Source organism: Pseudorca crassidens, chromosome 2 (genome assembly GCF_039906515.1).
Source record: "Pseudorca crassidens isolate mPseCra1 chromosome 2, mPseCra1.hap1, whole genome shotgun sequence".
NCBI classification, from domain to species: Eukaryota; Metazoa; Chordata; class Mammalia; order Artiodactyla; family Delphinidae; genus Pseudorca; species Pseudorca crassidens.
The window spans coordinates 88,730,088-88,752,431 of record NC_090297.1 but is presented as its reverse complement, the minus strand read 5'-3'; the positions used below and the strand labels follow the sequence as shown (position 1 = coordinate 88,752,431).

General features: G+C 35.9%; 1 protein-coding gene across 2 annotated transcripts in view; it reads left to right on the top strand.

The window, feature by feature from the left end:
* DPH5 (diphthamide biosynthesis 5) overlaps positions 1-22,344 on the top strand; it is a 37,552-nt gene that overhangs the window by 6,018 nt on the left and 9,190 nt on the right. For both annotated transcript variants that reach the window (XM_067727056.1, XM_067727055.1), the window contains exons 3-5: positions 2,492-2,616; positions 9,428-9,536; positions 22,054-22,174. In XM_067727056.1, coding sequence (XP_067583157.1) covers positions 2,492-2,616; positions 9,428-9,536; positions 22,054-22,174 — 355 coding nt within the window. The remainder of the gene's footprint in view (positions 1-2,491; positions 2,617-9,427; positions 9,537-22,053; positions 22,175-22,344) is intronic.

The window sequence follows — 22,344 nt, the reverse complement described above, 5'->3', positions numbered from 1 at the left end:
CCAGAAATACCCAAAAGTAATTTTAGCTGTTAGTTTTTACTTTCTTCCCTATATACAAAACCCACCAATGGAAAACTAAGAACTAATTTTGAGTTTTACCTTCATTTTCACGAGTGGAGAAGATTAGGGCTGAGATACGAAAACTGTCTGATCAATCATTGGATAATATATAGTATAAATTTAAAATCATTTGTTAAATGGTGCTGCTTGTTTTTTAAATTTTCCTTTCCTGACCCTGACTAGCTTTGATGTTCCTATAGCACATATAATGTGGTAGTTAATTCCCCGCTAGACATTATGCTCCATAGGGCAGAGGTCATGTGTGTCTCATTCACACTGTTTCCCAGCATCATGCATAGAGCTCGGCATGGAGGTTGTACACAGAAATATTTTTCAAATGAGTGGTTGAACGAATACATAAATAAGTGGTTAAGATAAAAATAATGTAGTACCAGTCTATTTCTGCTTTAGCAATCTCTTTCTTTTTTTAAACATTCTTTTTAAAGAGGATCAACCTTTGATTATATTGAGGTGTTAATGTGTGTTTCTCTTTAAGGAGGATGTTTTAAAAAAATAAATAATCTGTTGTTTCAATTAGATAATGAAATATTTCTTGGGTTAGGGTAAGTGATAAATATGAAGTGATCATGATAAAAGTCTTGAGGAGAGAGTGGGTTTTCTGTTGTTAAGTCATTTATAAAATATTGGATAGGATTACTGCCAGCATTAACCTAGTAACATGTGACTCCTTGATTTTTAAGAAATGTTAGAAGTTCAGAAAAGAACATTGTTTCCTTCAGTTTTCAATAATCATATGTGTGTTCTCTTACATATGTGAATATAAATGTTCCACAGCTGTTTTTTGTTTGTTTTGTTTTGTTTTTTGGCTGCATTGGGTCTTTGTTGCTGCACACGGGCTTTCTCTACTTGCGGCGAGCAGGGGCTACTCTTGGTTGCAGTGTGCGGGCTTCTCATTGCGGTGGCTTCTCGTTGCAGAGCACAGTCTCTAGGCGCGCAGGCTTCAGTAGTTGTGGCACGTGGACTCAGTAGTTGTGGCTTGCAGGCTCTAGAGCACAGGCTCAGTAGTTGTGGCGCATGGGCTTAGTTGCTCCACAGCATGTGGGATCTTCCCTGACCAGGGATCGAACCCGTGTCCCCTGCATTGGCAGGTGGATTCTTAACCACTGCACCACCAGGGAAGTCCCCTCTACAACTGTTAAGTTTATTGGGCTTACAAAATAAAAGTAAGTTGTATAAAAATGAAGGATTTAGAAAAAATATGTGGTACAAATGAAAATAAAACATTTTCATCTCTGAAAACATCAGTGTCATTGGGAACTTCTGGAACGTTATCTCTAAGAAGATATTCAGAGAAAAGGAAATAATCTTTTTTCACATTTGAGGAACAGATTCTAGTTAAGTATTAGGAAGTAATTGTCACAGTTGAAACTGTAGCCTTTATCTTCAAATGCTTAATCATTTGTTCATTTACTCATTTGCTTGACAAATATTACTGAGTAGCAGATACTCTTCCATTACAGCAATCTTATAACTTTTGACATATGATATAATCCTTATGACAAAAATAAACTTCTCAGCATGTAAGAAATAGTATTATTTATCTGTGCATCCACTTTTACTATATTTGAGTTATATTCGATATATTACGCCACAGGAAATCTGTTATAAGATTCATGATCTTGCATAATAGGTTGTAACCACTACCCCATGACAACTAGCACACTCTTACTTCCATGCTGCCATTCCAGTTAAGGTCACCCTCCTGGGTTTGTGCTTTAGAGTTGAACTTCTGCGGATTCGTTCACAAAGCAGTTTGTATGGAGAATTCTTATATATTTAGAATTCTTTTCTTGCTCCTGCAACTCTGCCTTTTTTAGCAGGAACTAGGAAATACAGTTTTAAATTAGTCTTTCCTGCAATTATGCAGGAATGTTTGCTGGTTCTGTAAACAACTAAATCTTAATTTTCTACTGTTTCTCATTGAAATTATCTTCTTTTTTAGTCAAGGTCTCATAGATTTCCCAAGGAAAATTTAATCAAACCCAGCTACCATGTATGTGTATAATTATTGTTTAATATATTTATTCTGCAGTACTGTGTTTCTGAAGTCAGGCTCATGCATACATGTTCTCTATTCATCCTACAATGTTTGGCCTGGTCTATTAGACCCAAATTTAGAGGTTAATTTAAAATGCAAAGAGCCTGAGGTGTTAGGAGGTCTACCTCCTCTTGGGATATTAAGATAGCCCCAAAGACAGAGTTTAATTGCAACATGATACAGAGGCCTAGCTCATTGAAGTGTTGTAGTCAATGATCTGTTTGGATGGTTGCCAAGATTTGCACAGGCGCCAGACAAAGACTGTTTTGTGTGTGTGAGAGAGGGGGTGTGTGTGTGTGTGTGTGTGTGTGTGTGTGTGTGTGTTGAAATGGTCACCTGTGTCTCATTTTTATATTGGACTTAAATCTATAGGAAGAGTTTTATGGAAGAAAATTGATTCTCGCTGATAGAGAAGAAGTGGAACAGGAAGCAAATAATATTTTAAAGGATGCTGATATCAGTGATGTCGCATTCCTTGTAGTTGGTGATCCGTTTGGGTAAGTCAAAGGAGATATTTTGAGTTTTAATTTATTTACTTTTTTAATCATTAAGAATTCTTTTATTACATTTAAAACTTTATCTTCCAGGTCCTGATAGGGGACTGTTTACCTAGGCTCTGTCTAAAATTTTGTAGTTTAAACTTTCATTGTCTTTGAGATTAATGAAGAAAATTTATTGGGGAAGGATGTCATCATGTATCGCTTACATTGATTATCAAGTGTCAACTCTAAAGTTTATATCGTTGCTTCAGCTATTTTTTTAGAAAGTCACTTAGGGCATCAAATAACCTAAACTAGTATATCATTATTAAATAAGTATATTACATTATCAGGAGTTGTACCTGCCATTTATTTTGCAGGTAAGTGCAAGTATCTTCTGCTTGCTTTGTCCTCGGCTTTTTTTTTCTTTTTTAATCATCTACTATTTAGCAATACTGTTGTCACTTTACTTGCCTTGAATTTATCGTTTATCAAGCCTCAGATTTCAATTTCTTATATCCACTGGGAGCTCTGTTCTTCCCCATTACTAAAAAGATGGGCTTATACTTGTCTAGTCAAGCATCATCAATCTCTAATGTCAAGCCAAACAGAACAGTTCTTTTTCTCCAGCTGGTGACCCAGGATTTATGTCACAGGTTTAAGGAACATAAGGACAATTAAATCACTGTGAACCCACCACCAAGGATATTTTTCAAAACAATTACATGTGCATGTAATTGTTTTGTGCATGTTAGTTACATGTGCATGTGTCTGTCAAAAAGAAAGTAATTTATATCAATATGAGGTACCAGAGATTATGTATCATTATGATACTTAGTTGCAAATGGTATCCGGTCACTGATGAAGTCCAGTAAACCCATGCTACTTGAAGTGAGATTTGCAGGCTATTGCCAGCCCACAAACTTACCAGTCCATGATGAGATAGCTACAGAAATTGAAAGTAGGCATTTAGAAACTTTTATAGCAATTTTACAAAATAATTTTATCTCTGCTGAAACTAATAATATAAATTTGGAGCTTGTATTTTGTATTATTTTATATTTTATTTTTCTAATAGTTATTTTTTTTGCATTTTACAAAACTAATGTTCCATGACAATTTAGAACTTAAAAAATATTGGCCTTTCACACAGTTTGAGAAGCACTGCTGTTGACTTTTGTTTTACCATGTTTTTCATATCCTTTCATTCCTTTCCTCTGTGGCAGCCACTATTCTACCTAATCCAAGCTCTCATTATACTAATTTAATATAGTAACCGTTTACCTGGTCCAGGTGTAGATTCTTAACTCATTACCTATGCTGTGATCAAATTCATGTTTGTAGATCCACAATTTTAAAATCTCACCTGGGCTCAAAATTAGACTATTATTAGCTCCATCATTGGCCAGACATGAAAAATACTGTCTAGCCTGCTCTTCTACTGGTGTCCTGCCAGTCTTGTACTGAAACCCACACTCACGCCAACCAGTTTGCCCTTCCCTGATCGTCATGCTTTCTCACCATCATGCATTTGTTCAAACTGTTTTCCTCATCTGTAACGCCCTTTGCCCTGTTTCTGACTGTCAGAAACCTACTCATTTTTCAAAGCCCAACTCAAACATCACATTCTCTGTGATATAGTTCCTAATTAACGCAACCAGAAGTTATATCTCTTCCTAACTGCTGATGTTAGTTTTCATATATTACCTCACAAAGTATTTTTTTATTTGTATATTTACTCTTTAGATTTGTAGGCTGCCCTTCACATTTTTATCTCCCTAGCTTCCTTCACAATACTGGGCTTATAGTAGACATCAATTAAATATTAATTGAAAGAATTGTTAATATTTTGCCTGAGGTCATGACGAAGGAGGACCAGGTGTATTTGGACTGACATCCATTCAGCAAATATCTTTTGAGCACCTATCTCATGACAGGCATTCCTATGTGCTGGATATATATTAGATGATAACTCATGGGGTTTACAGTTTAGTAAGGGAGACTGACATTAGTTGAAGAAAAATAATAAATTTAAAAAATCAATAAATCTGTAAAGGAAAAAAAATAGAGACTAACAGGAACAGACTTATTTATGCAGGGTCATATGGAAAATCCTTCATGTGGAGGTGATATTCAAGTAGGTGTCTAAAAAGTAAAAGGAAAAGCAGAAGGGAAGAACATTCTAAGCAGAGGGAACAGCAAGAATATATTCAAGTAACTGAAAGGCCAGAGTGGTTGGAGCTCAGTGAGTGAAGGAAAAAGGGACCTGAGAAGGAGTTAAATAGATAGGTGGGATCCAGACATGTAAGGCTTTGGAGGGAGTAGGGATTTTGTTTGAAGTACAGTGGTAAACTTTTAGAGGATTATAAGCAGCAAATAATCACAATCTCATTGACATTCTTAAAAGATCACTCTAAATGCTTGGGTGAATGGGTTTTAGGGAGGCAAGGGTGGCTCTGGTAGAAGAGAGAAAAAGACAAACTGGGAAAAAATTAGAAGGAAAAATGCTCGGATGTATATAATAGATGAGGAAAAGGAAAGAAGTAAGTCTTCAAGGATTCTGGCTTTAGTAACTGAGTAGTTGATGATGCCATTTTTTGAAATGATGAAAGCCAGCAGGAGAAAGGGCTGGGAGAAACAAGAATTGGTTCTGGAAACATTTTAACTTTTGGATGTCATATAGACAGTTTGATATCTGCTACTGGAGCTCAAGGGAGGATTTGTCCTAGTTATATGACTTTTGAATTCATCAGTATCTAGATGGTATTTAAAACCTGAGTAGTGGATGGAATCACATTAGGAAGGAACAAGAGCAAGAACAGAAGACCTAGGATGATCAATCCCTAGGAAACTGGCATTTCATGGTCTCTCAAGAGCAGAGGAGGAGGAAAACCGATAGAGTGTGCTGTCACAGAAGCCAAGAAAAGAGAATGTTTTAGAAAAGAAAGAGTGGTCAGCTTTGATGTACTGCTGAAAGGTTAAGTAGAAGATGAGGATAGAAAAGTGTGTGTAAACTTAAAGGCTTTATTTTATGGAGGAGTTGGTGCTTGAGCAAGGTCTGGTTTAATAGTTGAAGATTGTGGGGTAAGATTGTGGGGTAGGATGGGGGGGCGGGGTTGGGGTGGAAGGAAGGAGGGATGGAAGGGAAACTTCAATGTAAATGAAAAAACCAAGGCCCAGAGAAAGTGCTGTGATGCTACTCAGAATCCTTCGTGGCCTTAAATCTTTTAACAGTTTATCTACTTCTTCCTTTGGCTCCTCTTCTTTTTGACTATGGTAGAGCCAAATTGTATAACTTTGCCATTTTGTAAATGTTTTACAGTATTCGCTCTCCATGTCTTTGCTCGTGCTTTTTCCTTAAACAGACTGTTCTTCCTAGTTTTTATTTAGTGAAATAGATTCTTTAAGACCCAGCTTAGATGCCACCTCTTCCATGAATCCTCCCTTATTTTATTCAGGAGTAAGTGCTTTTTTTTTTTTTTAAACTTCTAGCCAGTTAATTTTCCCTATGTCAGTGACTAATCATATATAACCTTGTATTTGGATTTGTATAATATTTACTGTAACTGTAGTTATTTTTCATTTATCCACTGGATTACTGTTGGGATATAGTAGCTGGAGACAGGGTGGTAAGGAAGGTGTAAATTTTAATTGGGCCTTGAAGAATTAGAATTTGAATTAATTAAATGGATAAACCAGGAAGGGAATACAGAATGCAACAAGGCACTGAAATTCTTCCATGTATATATATGACCAAAAAGTTGTACTTTGTTTAATTTTAGGCCCCTTTCTACTTATTTGAATAAAAATTTCAAAAAGAAGGGAAAACTGTTTACTCAATCTTAAATTCTTTTTTCTAATTTTTAAAAATTTTCTAATATTTTTAAAATATTTAAAAAATTATTATTTTAACCATTTTTTAGTGTACAGTTCAGTGGCATTAAGAACATTCACATTATTGTGCCTCCATCAGCACTGTTTATCTCCAGCAATCTTAAATTCATGGAGAAGGTAATTGAAAGTAAGTTAAGTCAGTTGGTGTAGTTCTCATCTTTGCCCTTTTAATCTAGGTTATTAAAAGGAATGTGGAAGTTAATCACATAAATAATGTAAATGACTCTAAAAATGTTCTGCATCAGTAGATCTGACTCAGTCATGTGAGAGATGACAGTCTTAAGCTTTCTGTCCCCATAAAGAGCAGTTGAACAGGGTCATCATTAAACAGATTCCTTCTGGACTTCACTGGTGGCACAGTGGTGAAGAATCTGCCTGCCAATGCAGGGATCACGGGTTCGATCCCTGGTCCGGGAAGATCCGACATGCTGCGGAGCAACTAAGCCCATGCACCACAACTGTTGAGCCTGCATGCTGCAACTACTGAAACCCATGTGCCTAGAGCCCGTGCTCCGCAACAAGAGAAGCCACCGCAATGAGAGCCCATGCACTGCAGCAAAGAGTAGCCCTGACTCACTGCAACTAGAGAAAGCCCATGCAACAACGAAGACCTAACACAGCCAAAAATAAATAAATTAAAAAACAAAAAACAAATTCTTTCTAAAGATGGTTCTGTTTTTATCCATTCGCTATTTTAATATGCTCTGTAATATGTTCATGGTACATGCACACACATACACACACACAAATATACCTTTATTCACCTGTCTCCTATGTGCCTTAATGTGGATCATTTAATTGCTTCCATTCTGCAAATTAATGTTATTATAAAATAAAATTTAAAACAGACATACTAAGCCTTATACAAATTGTCACCTTTATGAATTTCATTTTATTGATTCCATTGATCACAACATTCTTTTTTTTTTTTTAAATAATATTCTATTTTCTTTAAACCCCACATTTGTTTATTTATTTATTTTTGGCTGTGTTGGGTCTTCGCCTCTGTGTGAGGGCTTTCCCCAGCTGTGGCAAGCGGGGGCCACTCTTCATCGCGGTACGTGGGCCTCTCACTATCGCGGCCTCTCTTGTTGCGGAGCACAGGCTTCAGATGCGCGGGCTCAGCAGTTGTGGCTTATGGGCCCAGTTGCTCCACGGCATGTGGGATCCTCCCAGACCAGGGCTTGAACCCGTGTCCCCTGCATTAGCAGGCAGATTCTCAACCACTGCGCCACCAGGGAAGCCCAATCACAACATTCTTGAATCTCCTTTTTTGAAATTGCCTTCAGAGCAATTCCAAGTATATTATTAAGAAACATTTACTATTTCTGGGCATGTGGCTCTATCTAGAACTATATGTGTGTGTATATAAGTATATATGATTTTAGATAGAGCCACATGCCCAGAAATAGTAATAAATTTGTCTTTACACACGGCAGTGCACACGCGTGCACACGCACGCACACACTTTCCCAGTCACTACAGTGAAACGTTTTCATGAGCCACGGACCTGGAGGAATGCCCAGTATAAGGGTGTTAAGCCCATGGTTCGTACAGTTCTTTTGTTTTAATGAAGCAATATAATCTAGGTAATTGTGATGATAAAATACCAATTTTATCACAGTTTTTCATAGCAGAAATCTGAAAGGCTAATTTAATCACATTTATATCAGTTTCACAAAATCAAATCACTTTGCCAGGTCATTAAATCTTCATAGTACACCAACCACATCCGGTCGTTTTAAATGAACTTGTGATAAAAAGAGAATAATTTTAAACAGTTTTTTCTTTCTGCTCATCTATTTAAATAACTCACCAAGTAACTGATTCAGTTTTCCCTTAGCTTAGTGTTAAATAGTGAAATTCTGTTGAAAGTGATATTAAAAACTTATAACTGGCATTTATATTATTTTTTAAAAGCTTACTTTAAATCAAATTAAGGATTATTTTTATAGTAGTTTGTATTTTATGTGTGTGATTTAAAACAGACTTCCCTGGTGGGCATTCTTTAATCTGTTTCTGACTGCCTTGTGGGGTGAAAGCCCTTGATCTTCCTACTTGGTATGCATTGACCAGTTGACAGGTTCTGCTTGTTTGTATGTAGTTTCTCAAACATGCTAATGTTGCTTTCCCCAGTAGGGCCTGGAGTTTTCATCAAGGGGGAAAAATGCCTTTAATAATGCAGTTCTAAATTGATATGGGGTTAAGTTTCACAGTATCCATATATATATTTATATGTATTCTCTCTTACCCCAATCTATCTAATTATAATCGTTAGATCTATCTCAAAAAAGGGAAGGCAGCAGGCAGAATAGGCACACCCTTACACATACTAATTATGCACAGTAACAACCAGGCTAAAAACAGTTATAAATAAAATGACTGCTAGACAGATAAAATCCAACTAGGAATATATCAGTCAGAACTCTGATCTACAGGCTGTGAAAATGTTCTGTAAATTGTGCCTTATACAGAAACAAAGCCTTCAAAATAGAGCAGAAATCAAGGAGGAAGTCTAGTGCCATAATTTGGAACTCTGTAGCAGAAATTTTAAGAGTTTAAAGGGACCCTAAGACCAAAACATTTGAGAATTGCTACTCAGGAGTTCAGTTGCTGAGTAATATTCCACAGATGTCTTTTGCAGGTGTTAACAGGAGGAAAAGAGCAAGTTAAAAGTTCCCTTTTTTCTGTAGCTGCCAAGGCTGCTTTAAGAGTGTTAAAGGTGCAGTTCAACATTGTACAGGGCCTGTGTAAACTTACACTTTTCTTGCCCAGAAACCCAGATGAAAGTGTTATGCAGGTGCCTCGAAATATTTGAGGGAAAGCAGTGTCCTTGACCCTTTGATTGACTTGAGCTCATGAAATGCTGTGGCTTTACTGTCTTAAAAAGTCAGCCGTGGTTAGTTTAATCCAACCTGATCTTTTCTCACTACAGAGCTACAACACATAGTGATCTTATTCTGAGAGCAACAAAACTGGGAATCCCTTACCGAGTTATTCACAATGCTTCCATAATGAATGCTGTAGGCTGCTGCGGTTTACAGGTAATACTACAAAAGAACGGGTTTTTTTTTATGGTATTTAGCAAAAATGTTTTCGTTTTCTACAAATTTCCATAGATTTTATTGTATTTCATGAATTATAAGACATTATTATTTTATATAAGACTGTGTATTAAGTTTTTTAATACTAGATATTTTTATAATAATTTTCCCATAGCTTAGACTTCTTTTCCCCTCACTGGAATAGATCATTGAAATTTAGCTAGAGAAAGATTTTAATTTTATATCCAAATTGTAATATACAAAAAAGGGAATATAACCAAATTAAATTGGTTAAGTATTCCTAAAACCTTTTAAAATTATTCCAAATGACTTACTCTGCATTGCTGAGACCCATGTTTTTCCACCCAGTATTGTTTTCTGTGCTATTAAGAGCACGGTGATGCAGCATTTCTTAAAATAATCCATGAAAGAGCTAAAAGCCAGTGATATTAGGCTTTTAAGCCAGCTTTGCAATTATTGATATGTAAAGTTAGTTGTTTTTAACCCAGAAATCTTGGTTCTGAGGAGTTAAAGGAGCACTCCATAACTGTGTTTAATATTTTCTTCCAGGCTGCTGACATTCATTTTACAAGTTTGATATCTGTGTTCTGATGTTCACACATATATAATCCATGACAATTGTGACTGCTTGTGGCCAACAGTAGTTTTAAGACTTTATTGATTGTTAAGACACATTCCTATTTCAGATGTATTATAACAGGAAAAAATTTGCATCTTAGAATCTATGAAGTAGGTATTTCCCAGTATATCTTCCTGGAATGCATAATTTAAAATAGCTGTTTACAAAGTAAGGGACAGCATGAACTGAGAACTATCGGCCTGTATTGGTTGGTTTCCTCTCTGGGAATATGAAACAGGCATTTTATTTTAATGAAATCTTAAATATTTTGATCATATATATGGAGAGTCCATTAGAAAAGTAGTCAAGAGTCTCTCAAATATTCTCAAAATCAAATAAAAGAAAAAATAGTAAAGATTTTTTGGGAATCATTTATGTATTTCTAATCTCTTGGGAAATATAAAGATAGTTTGATCCTTTCTACACAGGTATTTTAAAGGAAATATAATCCCATAAAATTTAATTAATACTTCTATGCTTTAGTGAAGCCCATGGATAAGAGCTACTATCAGTTATGAAGTACTGGCATGATTATTCTGATAAATGCAGTTTTTAATTTTCTACACACTAATTAGATGTCCCAAATTAAAGGTGTGATACCACACAGAATAAGAGCTGCTGATTATTAGGCACAAAGAGACAACTCATAGCCAATGAATCACCTAGACTCTGAATTCAATTGCTAGTTGTATATATAGGAAATCTCAAAAAACACTTTCTTTTCTTTTGTTCTGAGGGTCAATAAAATGCTATTTAATTCATCCATTAAAAAAAAAAGTAGCTGTCTACAGCAAGAAGCTACATTAGCCTTGGTACCTAATGCTGTGTCTGTGGCTTTAGAGGGACCTGTATTTTCTGTATTACCTATGAAGAGTAGCTCACTTTAATTGACTAATCCTGGCCAGGCATCCCAGAAATACTGCCTTTGGTTCTGAAGAACCAGAGAAAAAGTATAAATGATTCACCTTTCAGTATTCATTACTTCCTCTTAGTTATGACTACGTCTAAATTGGCAAAGAACTTTGCTGTCTGTTTTGTCTTCTAATAAAATGCATACTTAAAAAAAACCTTGCCAATTCAAGTCTTTTTTACACTTAAAATTTTTTCCCAACATTTCTGTGTTGGAATAAATTGAATTCTTGACTCTCATATTCATGAGTGATTCTCAGTCCAATATTCTTTCCTCTAGACATGCTATCTTTTAATCATTTAAGAATGATTGCCATGAGAAAGGAAAAAAAGAGAGGAATAAATTATGTGATAGACAAAAATGTGTAAATCTTAAGCTAATGGACTATATATAAGGGACTATATATATTTTTTCATATTGGTTTTAATTTTATTTCTGGTGAAGAAGGTTAGTTAGCCCCTTTCCATCATATTTTGCTCTAAATTATCTTCTAATAGTCTATTATTTAGAGTTTTTTGCTTTTTAAGTGTACTTTTTTTTTAACATCTTTATTGGAGTATAATTGCTTTACAGTGTTGTGTTAGTTTCTACTGTATAACAAAGTGAATCAGCTATATGCATATGTATATCCCCATATCCCCTCCCTCTTGCGTCTCCGTCCCACCCGTCTAGGTGGTCACAGAGCACCGAGCTGATCTCTCTGTACCATGCAGCTGCTTCCCACTAGCTTTCTAGTTTACATTTGGCAGTGTATATATGTCAATGCTACTTTCACTCCGTCCCAGCTTACCCTTCCCCCTCCCCGTGTCCTCAAGTCCATTCTCTGTGTCTGTGTCTTTGTCTTTATTCCTATCCTGCCCCTAGGTTCATCAGAACCATTTTTTTTTTTTAGATTCCATATATATGTGTTAGCGTACGGTATTTGTTTTTCTCTTTCTGACTTTCTTCACTTTGTATGACAGACTCTAGGTCCATCCACCTCACTACAAATAACTCCATTTCATTTTCTTTATGGCTAAGTAATATTACATTTTATAAATGTGCCACATCTTCTTTATCCATTTGTCTGTCGATGGACACTTAGGTTGCTTCCATGTCCTGGCTATTGTAAGTAGTGCTGCAATGAACATTGTGGCACATGACTCTTTTTGAATTATGGTTTTCTCAGGGTATAAGGCATAAATATTTTAAAAGATCTTTGTCTTTATTATGTAAATCTGTTATCCAGACTGGGTAAAGGTAGACTAGGGTGACCCTTTCCCTCTGATCCCCACACTGATAAAGAAGTACAGTATTATTGTTCTCATATTTAAAATGGGTGAAGGTATTTGAGAGGGAATTTACTATGAGAATTGACAGTCTCCATACATATAAGCCCCCAAGATCATATCCACATTTACATATATTATTATTATTTTAAATTTAGCTTTCTCTCAGTTTTATATGGGATTTCTCTAAGCAGCCACGAAGTACTGTTTCCCCATCTTGGTTCTGTTCCCTAATCTGGATATGAAATGACTTACTACTAGTGTGAAAAACAGGAAGTACCTTTCTATTTTCTGTCTTTTGTATTTATGAAGTCTCTATGGAAGTATAATTCTTGTACCACCCAAGGTATTCATATCCCAGGAGAAGGAGGTAATTATTGATTCCTTTGTATAGTTTTCTAAGATAAAAGACATAAAAAAAAGTCATATGCATAGCACACTTAAATTTTAAAATAAATGTATATGGATATCCTGCATAATGCAAAAATTTTGGCAAAGTCCCCTTATAATAGCTCGTCTTTTTCTTTTTACTCTTTGGACTAGCATTTATGGAAAAACAATAACCTATACCAGTGGTTCTCAGACTTTAGTATTCATCAGAATCACCTAAAGGGATTATTAAAGTTTCCTGGGCCTTCCCTTCAGATTTTCTGATACAGTGTATATCTGGAGTAGGGGTCTGAGAGTTTGCACTTCTAACAAGTTCTCAGGTGATGCTGAAGCTGCTGGTACAGGCACCACACTTTGAGATTCATCAACCTAGGCAGGTAAAAAATTTCTTAGAAAGTTAAAAACTGCACTGTCATTCTTTTAGCATAGCAGAATTGGAAAAGTACGTTTTAGTTCCCAGAAATACGCTTGCTAAATGTAGAGTGTTAACAGGTTACCTTGCCATGCTCTCTTGCTCAATTTTCTAAAAGGGAAGTGGGCACCCCTTTCGAAAGGCATTCTGTCATCTATGTGAAAGAGCTTTCCTATGAATTGAAAAACAGCCATCGAGTTGTTAAACAGAAGTTCTACTTGGGTAAGGTTACAGACCTGAATGGTATATACTTTTCCAACATCTTTACCTTAGGTTAAAGAGGAGTAGTATGAAATTCCTAACCTGAGAATGGGTACAATTTTTTTAGCAATCATTGATCAGCTCCTTTTGAACTATCTTTTTTGTTGTTTTTGTTTTCTAAAGCAGCATAGTTCAGAATCGACCATTGAGTATTTTTTATTAACTTCGTAGTTTATTAACCAACAGAAGATTCTTGATTATCAGTATCTATGAAGGTAAGTAGTTGCATAGACTAACACTTCTACACACACACACACATACACACAAACACACACACAAACACATACGTAGCCAGTTGATATGCATTCTATTCTAGGCATGCCGTAAATACACTTCCTTACCACAAACCCCATATACCTAATGAAATTGTTGTTTTTGTTATATGGAAAGTATATTAGAGGTTGCCAAGTTAGACATCATTAAGAGGAATAGTGATCTCTTTATTCAACAAATACTGTTTTTCTTTTATTGTTTGCCTACTGAGTTTCTTTGAATATGGTGGTAAATCTGACCAAGAAGGTCTCTGCTCTCAAAGAGTTTACATTCTAGTAGGAAAGAGAGGCAATAACAAATTTAAAAAATAAAGTCAGGTAGTGGCAAGTATAAGAAATTCAAGTAGACTGCTAGTTTAGAGAGTGACTAGGTCACTACTATAGTTGGGTAGTCAGGGGAGGTCTCTCAGGGTGGTAACATTTAAGATTAGATATGAATCAAGAAGGAACAACCATATCCCAGCCAGAAGGAACAACCATATCCCAGTCAGAAGGAACAGTTTGGACAAAGACCCTAAAGCGGAGATGAGCTTGGCTTGTTAAAGGAACCAAAGGAAGGCTTGCTGGAGAGTAGTAGGCAAGGAGAGGAGTGATCTGAGGCTGGATAGGTGGGTAGGGTTGGATCACTAGGCTAATACACTGTCAGGAATTTGGATTTTATTCTAAGTGAGATAGACTAACTGCCTTTAGAGGGATTTAAACAGAGCAAATACTTTATCTGGTAAGTGTTTTAAAAAGATATCTCTGGCTGGTATGTGGAGATTGAATTTCTGCCAGGGAAGACTAGAAGTGAGGAAATCAATTAGTAGGTTTATTGCAGTCTTTTAGAGAAGAGGTGATGGGGGCTTGGACTTCATGGAGAGGGTAGGGTGCAATAGACGATTAAAAGAAGTAGATACATAGGAGCAGTGTCTATTAAGAGAATTGAGATTTAGGGAGATGTAGAGAGCCATTTGTGCCTTACTGATAATCCTAGGAAAGGAAACGGACTCTGTATGCTAATGGATCCTACCATCTCACTACCACAGTTATCATGGTCCTTACCCCCATAGACTTGTCCATGGGGCTGGACCCTTCTAACACCATTGCCCAGGTGTTTTCTCATTTTTGGTTGGTTATATTAATTTGTCATTTCTAGAGAAGTTGCCTCCTGTCCTAAGAACCCTGTGCCAGTCTTCGTATGCTTTCAGGACCATTATCAATCTTAGAACTGATTATGTAGAAGAATAGGATTGGGTTTGTCTTACTCCCAGACTCTCGAAGGCATGATGTTTCCCTGAAGTATCTCCTTTTTTCTTATGAACAATTGGTAGTCCCAGCATAGATAATAAGTGTATGTATGTTAAGTGAAAGAAGTGAGACATAGAAGACCACATAATTTATGATTCCATTTACATAAAGTGTCCAGAAAAAGCAAATCTATAGAGACGGAAAGCAATTAGTGGTTGGCTGAAGCTGGGGATGAGAACAGGATTAAGTATAAATGGACATAAGGGATCTGGAGTGATAAAAATTCTCTAAAACTGCATATAGTGATGGTTGCACAACTTAGATTTACTAAAAATCATTTCATGTACACTTGGAATGGGTGAATGTTATGGTATGATAATTACACCTCAATAAAGTGGTTTAGAAAAGGAATTATAAGGGGTTTTCTAGATGGACAAGAAGTTAAAAGACATTCCCAAAAGAGAGAAAGGTAGAGTTAGAGAGTCATGGAGGCACTTTGGGGCATCTGCAGGGTATTACAGAAACACAAATGAATCCATACATACATACCACAGAAACCTTGGCTATCTAGAGATAAGTTAACACAAGACTTACAATACGTATGTTGGGTAAAAACTGACTACATATTGGGAAGAATTAGTAAAGGAAAGGTATAATGGATATAATGGAAAAGGTTTAGAGTTTAACTGTAAATTAAAAGGTTTTGGTTTTCTTTTTGCTCAGGTGGTAACTAAGGAGTCATCTAACTGCTCCGGATCTTAAGTTTCTTAACTACAAGGGAATGAGGTGGGAACAGGGAGGAATGTTGAACAAAACTAGTGGTTTTCAAAGTGCACCATGATTTATGAAGATGCTTTAGGGTTCTGCACATAATGAAGTAATTGACACCAAAACACAAAGAATAAATCCCTGAAGAGCCAGGTCATTATCTTTAACTCAATTTTTAGCATCAGTGATGTTCTATATAAGAATTCATTTGGAAAAAAGATTTGTCACTAAAAAGTATGAAGAATACTAAACTAGCGAAGTTCTAATCTCCTGTAGTTTTGGAAGCCAAAAAGCTGGACTGTTGGGACCTCCCTGGTGGCGCAGTGGTTAAGAATCCACCTGCCAATGCAGGGGACACAGGTTTGAGCCCTGGTCTGGGAGCAACTAAGCCCCTGCACCACACGGGCTTGTGCGCCACAACTGCTGAGCCTGTGCTCTAGAGCCTGCGAGCCACAACTACTGACCCCACATGCCACAACTACTGAGCCTGCGCGTCTAAAGCCCGTGCTCTGCAACAAGAGAAGCCACCACAATGAGAAGCCCGCGCACCGCAACGAAGAGCAGCCCCTGCTCTCAGCAACTGGAGAGAAAGCCCGCGTGCAACAACAAAGACCCAATGCAGCCAAAAATAAATAAATAACTTTTTTAAAAAAAGATTTATTAAAAAAAACAGCGGGCCTGTTTTCCAGTTTTAGTCAAAGGATACATAGACCAAGATATGTTAGATACTCAAATTTTCATTGAGTTAATTTTAAGATTTTTTTGCAATTAAAATATTAGTTATAAACATGTATACTTTAAAATCATGTTACCTGAAATTCCTAAGTAACAGATATTTCTAACACTTATTTGTATTTTGAGGATTTTTCTAGTCAAAGAAAAATCCATTTATTTGTCGAGAGCCAGGCAAGGTGGTTGTATTTAGACATTCCTGATAATGAAAAATCAGGGATTTTTCTCAGTACACAAAAGACAAGAGGAACAAGTCCTTCTTCTCTTGAAATCTTCAAGTTAGGCATTTAGCAGCTTAATCATGCAGAATCAGAATTGCTTTTATTATTGTTGCTGCTTTTGAAGAGCCACTTACAAAATAACGTTTTTTCTTGATAACAAATGACATATATACGCATAGAAAATCAGGAAAATACAGTAAGTATAAAGAAGAAAATAAAAGCATCCGTAGTCTCACCACCTGAAGGTAACCATAGTTACCATTCTGGTATGTTTTCTTTCAGTCTTTTTACTTAGCACTTACTGTGTGTACATTCTCCTGAATCTGACAGGCTAAAAAAGAATTACAGATCCTAAAATAATTTTTTTGCATGGTACTTCATTTATTGTTAGCCATTTGGGTGATAGAATATGTTAATTATTTTGTAAAAGTTTGGTGACTGAAATGATCTTGAGACATTTTTAAAGGAAAGATAAGTAAGACAGTTTGAAACCAGGTAGCAATGATTTCTGCATGAAAAACTGCATTATCAGTTGTGGCTGACTTCAGGGAAAAAGGTTGTATAATTTTCTCATCATTATGAAGTGCTTCCACTTTCGCTGACTGTTGCATGAGTGACCTTGACTATTGCCATATGTTCCTCTGTTTATATAATACATATCTACTTTGGGGAAAAATGTATATTACTTTCAAAAAATAAGAACTCATTTCCTTCCTTTTTTTTAAATAACACAACACTCATTGTGATAGTCAGCATTTTTGACCTTGTAGTAGTTCTTACTGTTAGTTTTCAGAAGCGTTAAATTGCTTTCATTGTTGTCCAGGCACTATTGTAGAAATGATAAAACCTAATGAGTACAAAGAACACTTAACTGGGTAATAAAGGTATTAGAGCTCTACATTACTATGTAACCTTAGAAGAATTCATCTAATAAGTTCTCTGTTCTTTTAGTCACTTTGGAATTCTTTTTGACCACCTGTTAAATCATGAGCATGTTAAAATTTTTTTCCTTCCTTTCCATTTCCTTTTTTTAGTCACTATTTTAATAGCCACCTTCCCATCATTCTCTTCCACTTTATAGTTTTCTGCTTAAATCATAGATCTGATTGTGCCGTTCTTCTACTCAAACAATCCTGGTAAATCTCTATCCTATAAGAGTATTCAGTTGCTTGCATATGTTTATGTGCTTACCATATTATAAACTCCTTAATTTACTTATCTTCACATCTTCCATGGTACTTTATTGCAGTGCCATGCACATATAATCAATGTGTAACAAATAATGTGTAACAAATATTTGCTGAGTTGAATTGCTTATTTATTTCCCCCTCCCCACCCCCTACCCCAAGTTGAATCTTGTCTTTGGAATTGTATGCTTTAAGTTGTAATTCTTTCACTTAATTTGTATGTGGTTCTCTCATTTATATGTGAAAATATAAATCTAGCTGCTCTTCTGTCTACATAGTCATTCAGCTTTATCTGTGTACCTAGTGTATAGCCATGTGTATAATCTTTCTTACTGTTAGCAAAAGTCAGTGTTTTATCAATGTTAAGCAAAATGCATGTGAAGATTAAAAACAGCAAGTATTCTATATAAAAAACTAGTAACTTTTGATTATATGGTTTTGTAGTACATTTTTTGACAACTGCTGGCTCAGCTTTCTTTTACCTCACAGATTTAAGTGATCTGATTAGGATATACATATATAAAAGATACATGTGGGACTTGATAGAGTTCTTAGCAAGTTAAATTTTCTAATTTTTCCATATCCAGAAAAGATACTTTTTAATCTAAAAATCACAAAATATTTTCATTTCAATATAAAATACCAAAGCATTAAAATCTAATTATAAAATGGAGTTTTCATAGCACCTGTGCTTCTGAAAGAAAGGAAATACTGGCAGCGAGATGAATTAAGACTATTAAGGTCATTCAGGCAGGTGGTACTGAGAACTCAAACTAAGGTAGAGGAAAAAGAAATTAATAGTTTCTAGATAAACTGTAGAGCTAGAATTGACAGGAATTGGTACCTGGTAAGGTGTCAGGAATTAGACATACTTGTTAGAGGCAAAGTCAGGCAATACTTATTTCTAGATACTTGGTTAATGCCACTGTAAATACTGCCCAGGATTTCCCACCTCTGTTACTTTGTTCACATCATCTCATTCTTCTGCATGTTCAATTTCCCCAGGCTAAATCTTACCCATCCTTTAAGGTCCAGCTTATATCCTGTCTATTCAGAAGTTACCTTCAGGTGTGCTCTCGGTGGGGGAAATACTGAACTCTTATACAATTTATATCTAATTTTTTATTAGCATTTATTACCTCATATTTGTCTTTCTTGTGCATCTTTTCACTCTTAACTAGTGCCTTATATATAATTAAGTAAATCATTTTGAATTGAGTTTTTGTCTTCAATTGATAAAAAACATGATCCAGTATCAAGTTAGATAAACTGCTTTCCTTATAACTTACTCTAGGTTAAAACACACACAAAAAGCCTGTATTTACCTACTGTTTTTGAAAACAGTACTTTTTGTAATCTTTAAATGTAGATCTGCATCAATAATGGTTTGGGGGAAAATGATCACAAGCACAAAGGCTTACATTTTTAGGATGGTAGGTGCTTAGGCTTCTGTAACCTCAGTTCTCGTCACTGTATGATTTTGTTCCAGTTTCTTTTTGTAATTTACTGGTAAGTCCTTGAATTGTGAAACACAAAGGAATTGGCCCTTCTGTTCTTTGAGGTACTGACATCTAAATGGCGAAACTGTTTGCATAATGTTCCAGAATTCATTGAAGAAGTTTGTACCACAGCCATGGAAATGGTTACAGTCTATAAATCAGGGTCCTAGGAAGCAGTGCTTATGTGAGGTTTTCTTTAATCCCCCAAATTAGACAATTGAAAGACGCTTTTACATAAAGTGTTTCAACTAATGTTTATATGTGACTAGCATCTCAATTCTCTTTTAAATCATCTATCCCCTTATATCTGAATGAAGAATTTACCTCCATAACTATATTTTCATGACTCTTAGAATATTGAAAAGCTATTTAAAGTATTTATATATGGTTGCATATGAAATTTTCTTTAATGGTTTTCCTTTAAAGTTCTTTTTAATAGAGTAATGTTAATATTTTAAAATCTGATCAGAGATGCCAAAAATCCTTTTAAGAATGTAAACAATTGAACTTGTCAGAATTAAATCATAAACATAGTTTCAAATGTTTGTTAATGTTTTTGAGCTCACTCCAGTGAGGAGAGCAGTTGGATTATAGCACAACACAGCATTTTAGAACATCTTCATATCATCATTATAAACATTATCATTGTTATATTATCAAATTCCTAACATTGAGTCTTTACTATGGCACTAGGCACTACATACAGTATGTCATTTAATCCTTAACAAAACACATTATTAGGTTTATAATTATTATATCCATTTTGCAAGGGAGTTCCTCCTGAAAGTCACCGAACTAGTCACCATGATCATCCAACTAGTAGGAACCAGAGCCATGACTCCAGAGCTTTTGCCTGCTATGTAAGGTATAAGTGAGACTGCATACTTCATGAGGACCGGAGCTCTGCTTTGCTTCTCACTTTATGCCTGTGCATAGCATAATGCCTGGCACATAGTGGATGATTTATAATAAATTTATTATAAAATATTTGTTGGACAGATTTGCCTCTTATAGAACAACAACAATAACAGAAGCCCTCAACAGAGCTAGGCTTAGTCCTTGTAGCTTGGGTGAATGTATTCCAGGGATCTTACATTGGCACTCTAAATACATTTATTACAGAGAAACCATGTTAGGTGTGGCTGGAAGGTTTATGACTGAATTCTGAGAGTTACATGGGTCTTTGTACACTATGAATTCGACTGCCACTGGATAGCATGGCTTCTATGGGGAAATACCTTTTCAGACAATTTTCAAATGGACTTTGGGAATAAAGCCTATTGGTAGGTAGGTTGGAGGTTGTGGCCATATGAGGAATACGATGAACCTTCCCTTGGGATCTCAAAGTCACCATTATGAATATTGGTGATAGTTTTTAAGACCTCAACATATAAAAATTGAGAAAAGTTGAGGTTCTTCAGTGATGGGGGGGATGAAGGACTTTGAATGTCCTAGCTTCTCTCTTTCCTCCCTATATGCGTCTTGCAGCAGCTTCTGAAAACTGAGAAGCCTGGGGACAATAATCCCTTCTCCAGACCAGTTTCTTCATTTTTCAAATGAAGAACTTTAGACTTAAAAAAGTTAGGTGATTTCCTGAAGTCACAGAGCTGTTTCAATCACACAGCTAATTTACAGTAGAGGACTAGATGTAATTTCCAGCATTTAGTGCTTTCCAGCTCTACTAAAAATGCTTTCAGGCACTCTTTAAATTGAATAATTAAACCTTTACATAACAACTTCAGTGTTATGTTTTACCATATATTAAGTCTTTGAAAATAAAATCCTTTGTGCAGTACCTAGATAAGAACTAATATAAGCATATTATTCACAGTTTGAATAACTTTTTACATGTTATTTGATTCATACAGCCGTGTGGGTTGGAAGGGCATATGTTATCACTGTTCCTATTTTAAGGATTAAGACTTAGAAAGAATAATGTCACACAGCTAACAAGTTGAGGAACCAAAATTCAAAACTAGATTTTCTCAGCATAAGATTTGGAGTTGGACTCACTTAAGTGAGATGTGCAGTCAGCCTGGAAGCAAGTTGGAACAAAGCAAGCTTCTTGGTTGTGTGGTGGTCAGGTGGAGTGGGTGAGCCTCTTGGGGGGAAAGGAGGAGGTTTGGGAAAAGGCCTATCACTGAACTCTATAGTGAGGGAATAAACAGTGGGTAAAGTAAGGGAGTAGATTTTGGGATATGGCTGCAGTGAGTATACAGTGCATGAATTTTACTGAGACGTCATTGTAGAAAGGAGCTTTTCCTCAGACCTAGGTTTGAGTTTCTTTTTCACTACTAACTAGCTGTGTGACCTTAGGCAAGTCAGTTGATCTTGACAGTGGACTCATCTGTAAAGTGAGGATAATATTAACTTTGTGAACTGTGCTCTGACTGCTCAAAAGTCTTTTTTTTTTTTTTTTGGCTTCCTTCTGGTTTCTTTGTATTTCAGTATTTTTAGCAGCTACCTAGCTAAATCATGAAGTAGTTACATATGTTCCCATACTGAATGCAGAAATACTAGAAATATCCAACTGAAAGGGCATCAGAATGACACCAGCTGCTGTGGATCAAAGAGAATTTTTATTACCTTTTTTTGTGTGTGTGTGACAGTCTTGATACCCAGTCCATCTCAAGTTTGGTTCTCGCTTTTTATTTTTATTGTTGTCTATGAAATAGTAGTTAGTGAATTGTTCCATCATTAATTAATTTTAGTTTTTATTTTTTCTAGTTGTATAGGTTTGGAGAGACAGTGTCTGTTGTTTTTTGGACAGACACTTGGAGACCAGAAAGCTTTTTTGACAAAGTGAAGAAGAACAGACAAAACGGCATGCACACATTATGCTTACTAGGTAAGGGCTGTGGAGTTTCTTTAGGGTGACAATGTGGAGTTGTCATATTGTTCTCATTTTGATTTTGTGTGAAGGTGAAACTGTTCTGTGGGATACAGGCTAGCTACTCTGCATGGCATGCTCTCCCCCGTACTCTGTGGAGAAATGAATTTTCTGTTCCAAATACGACA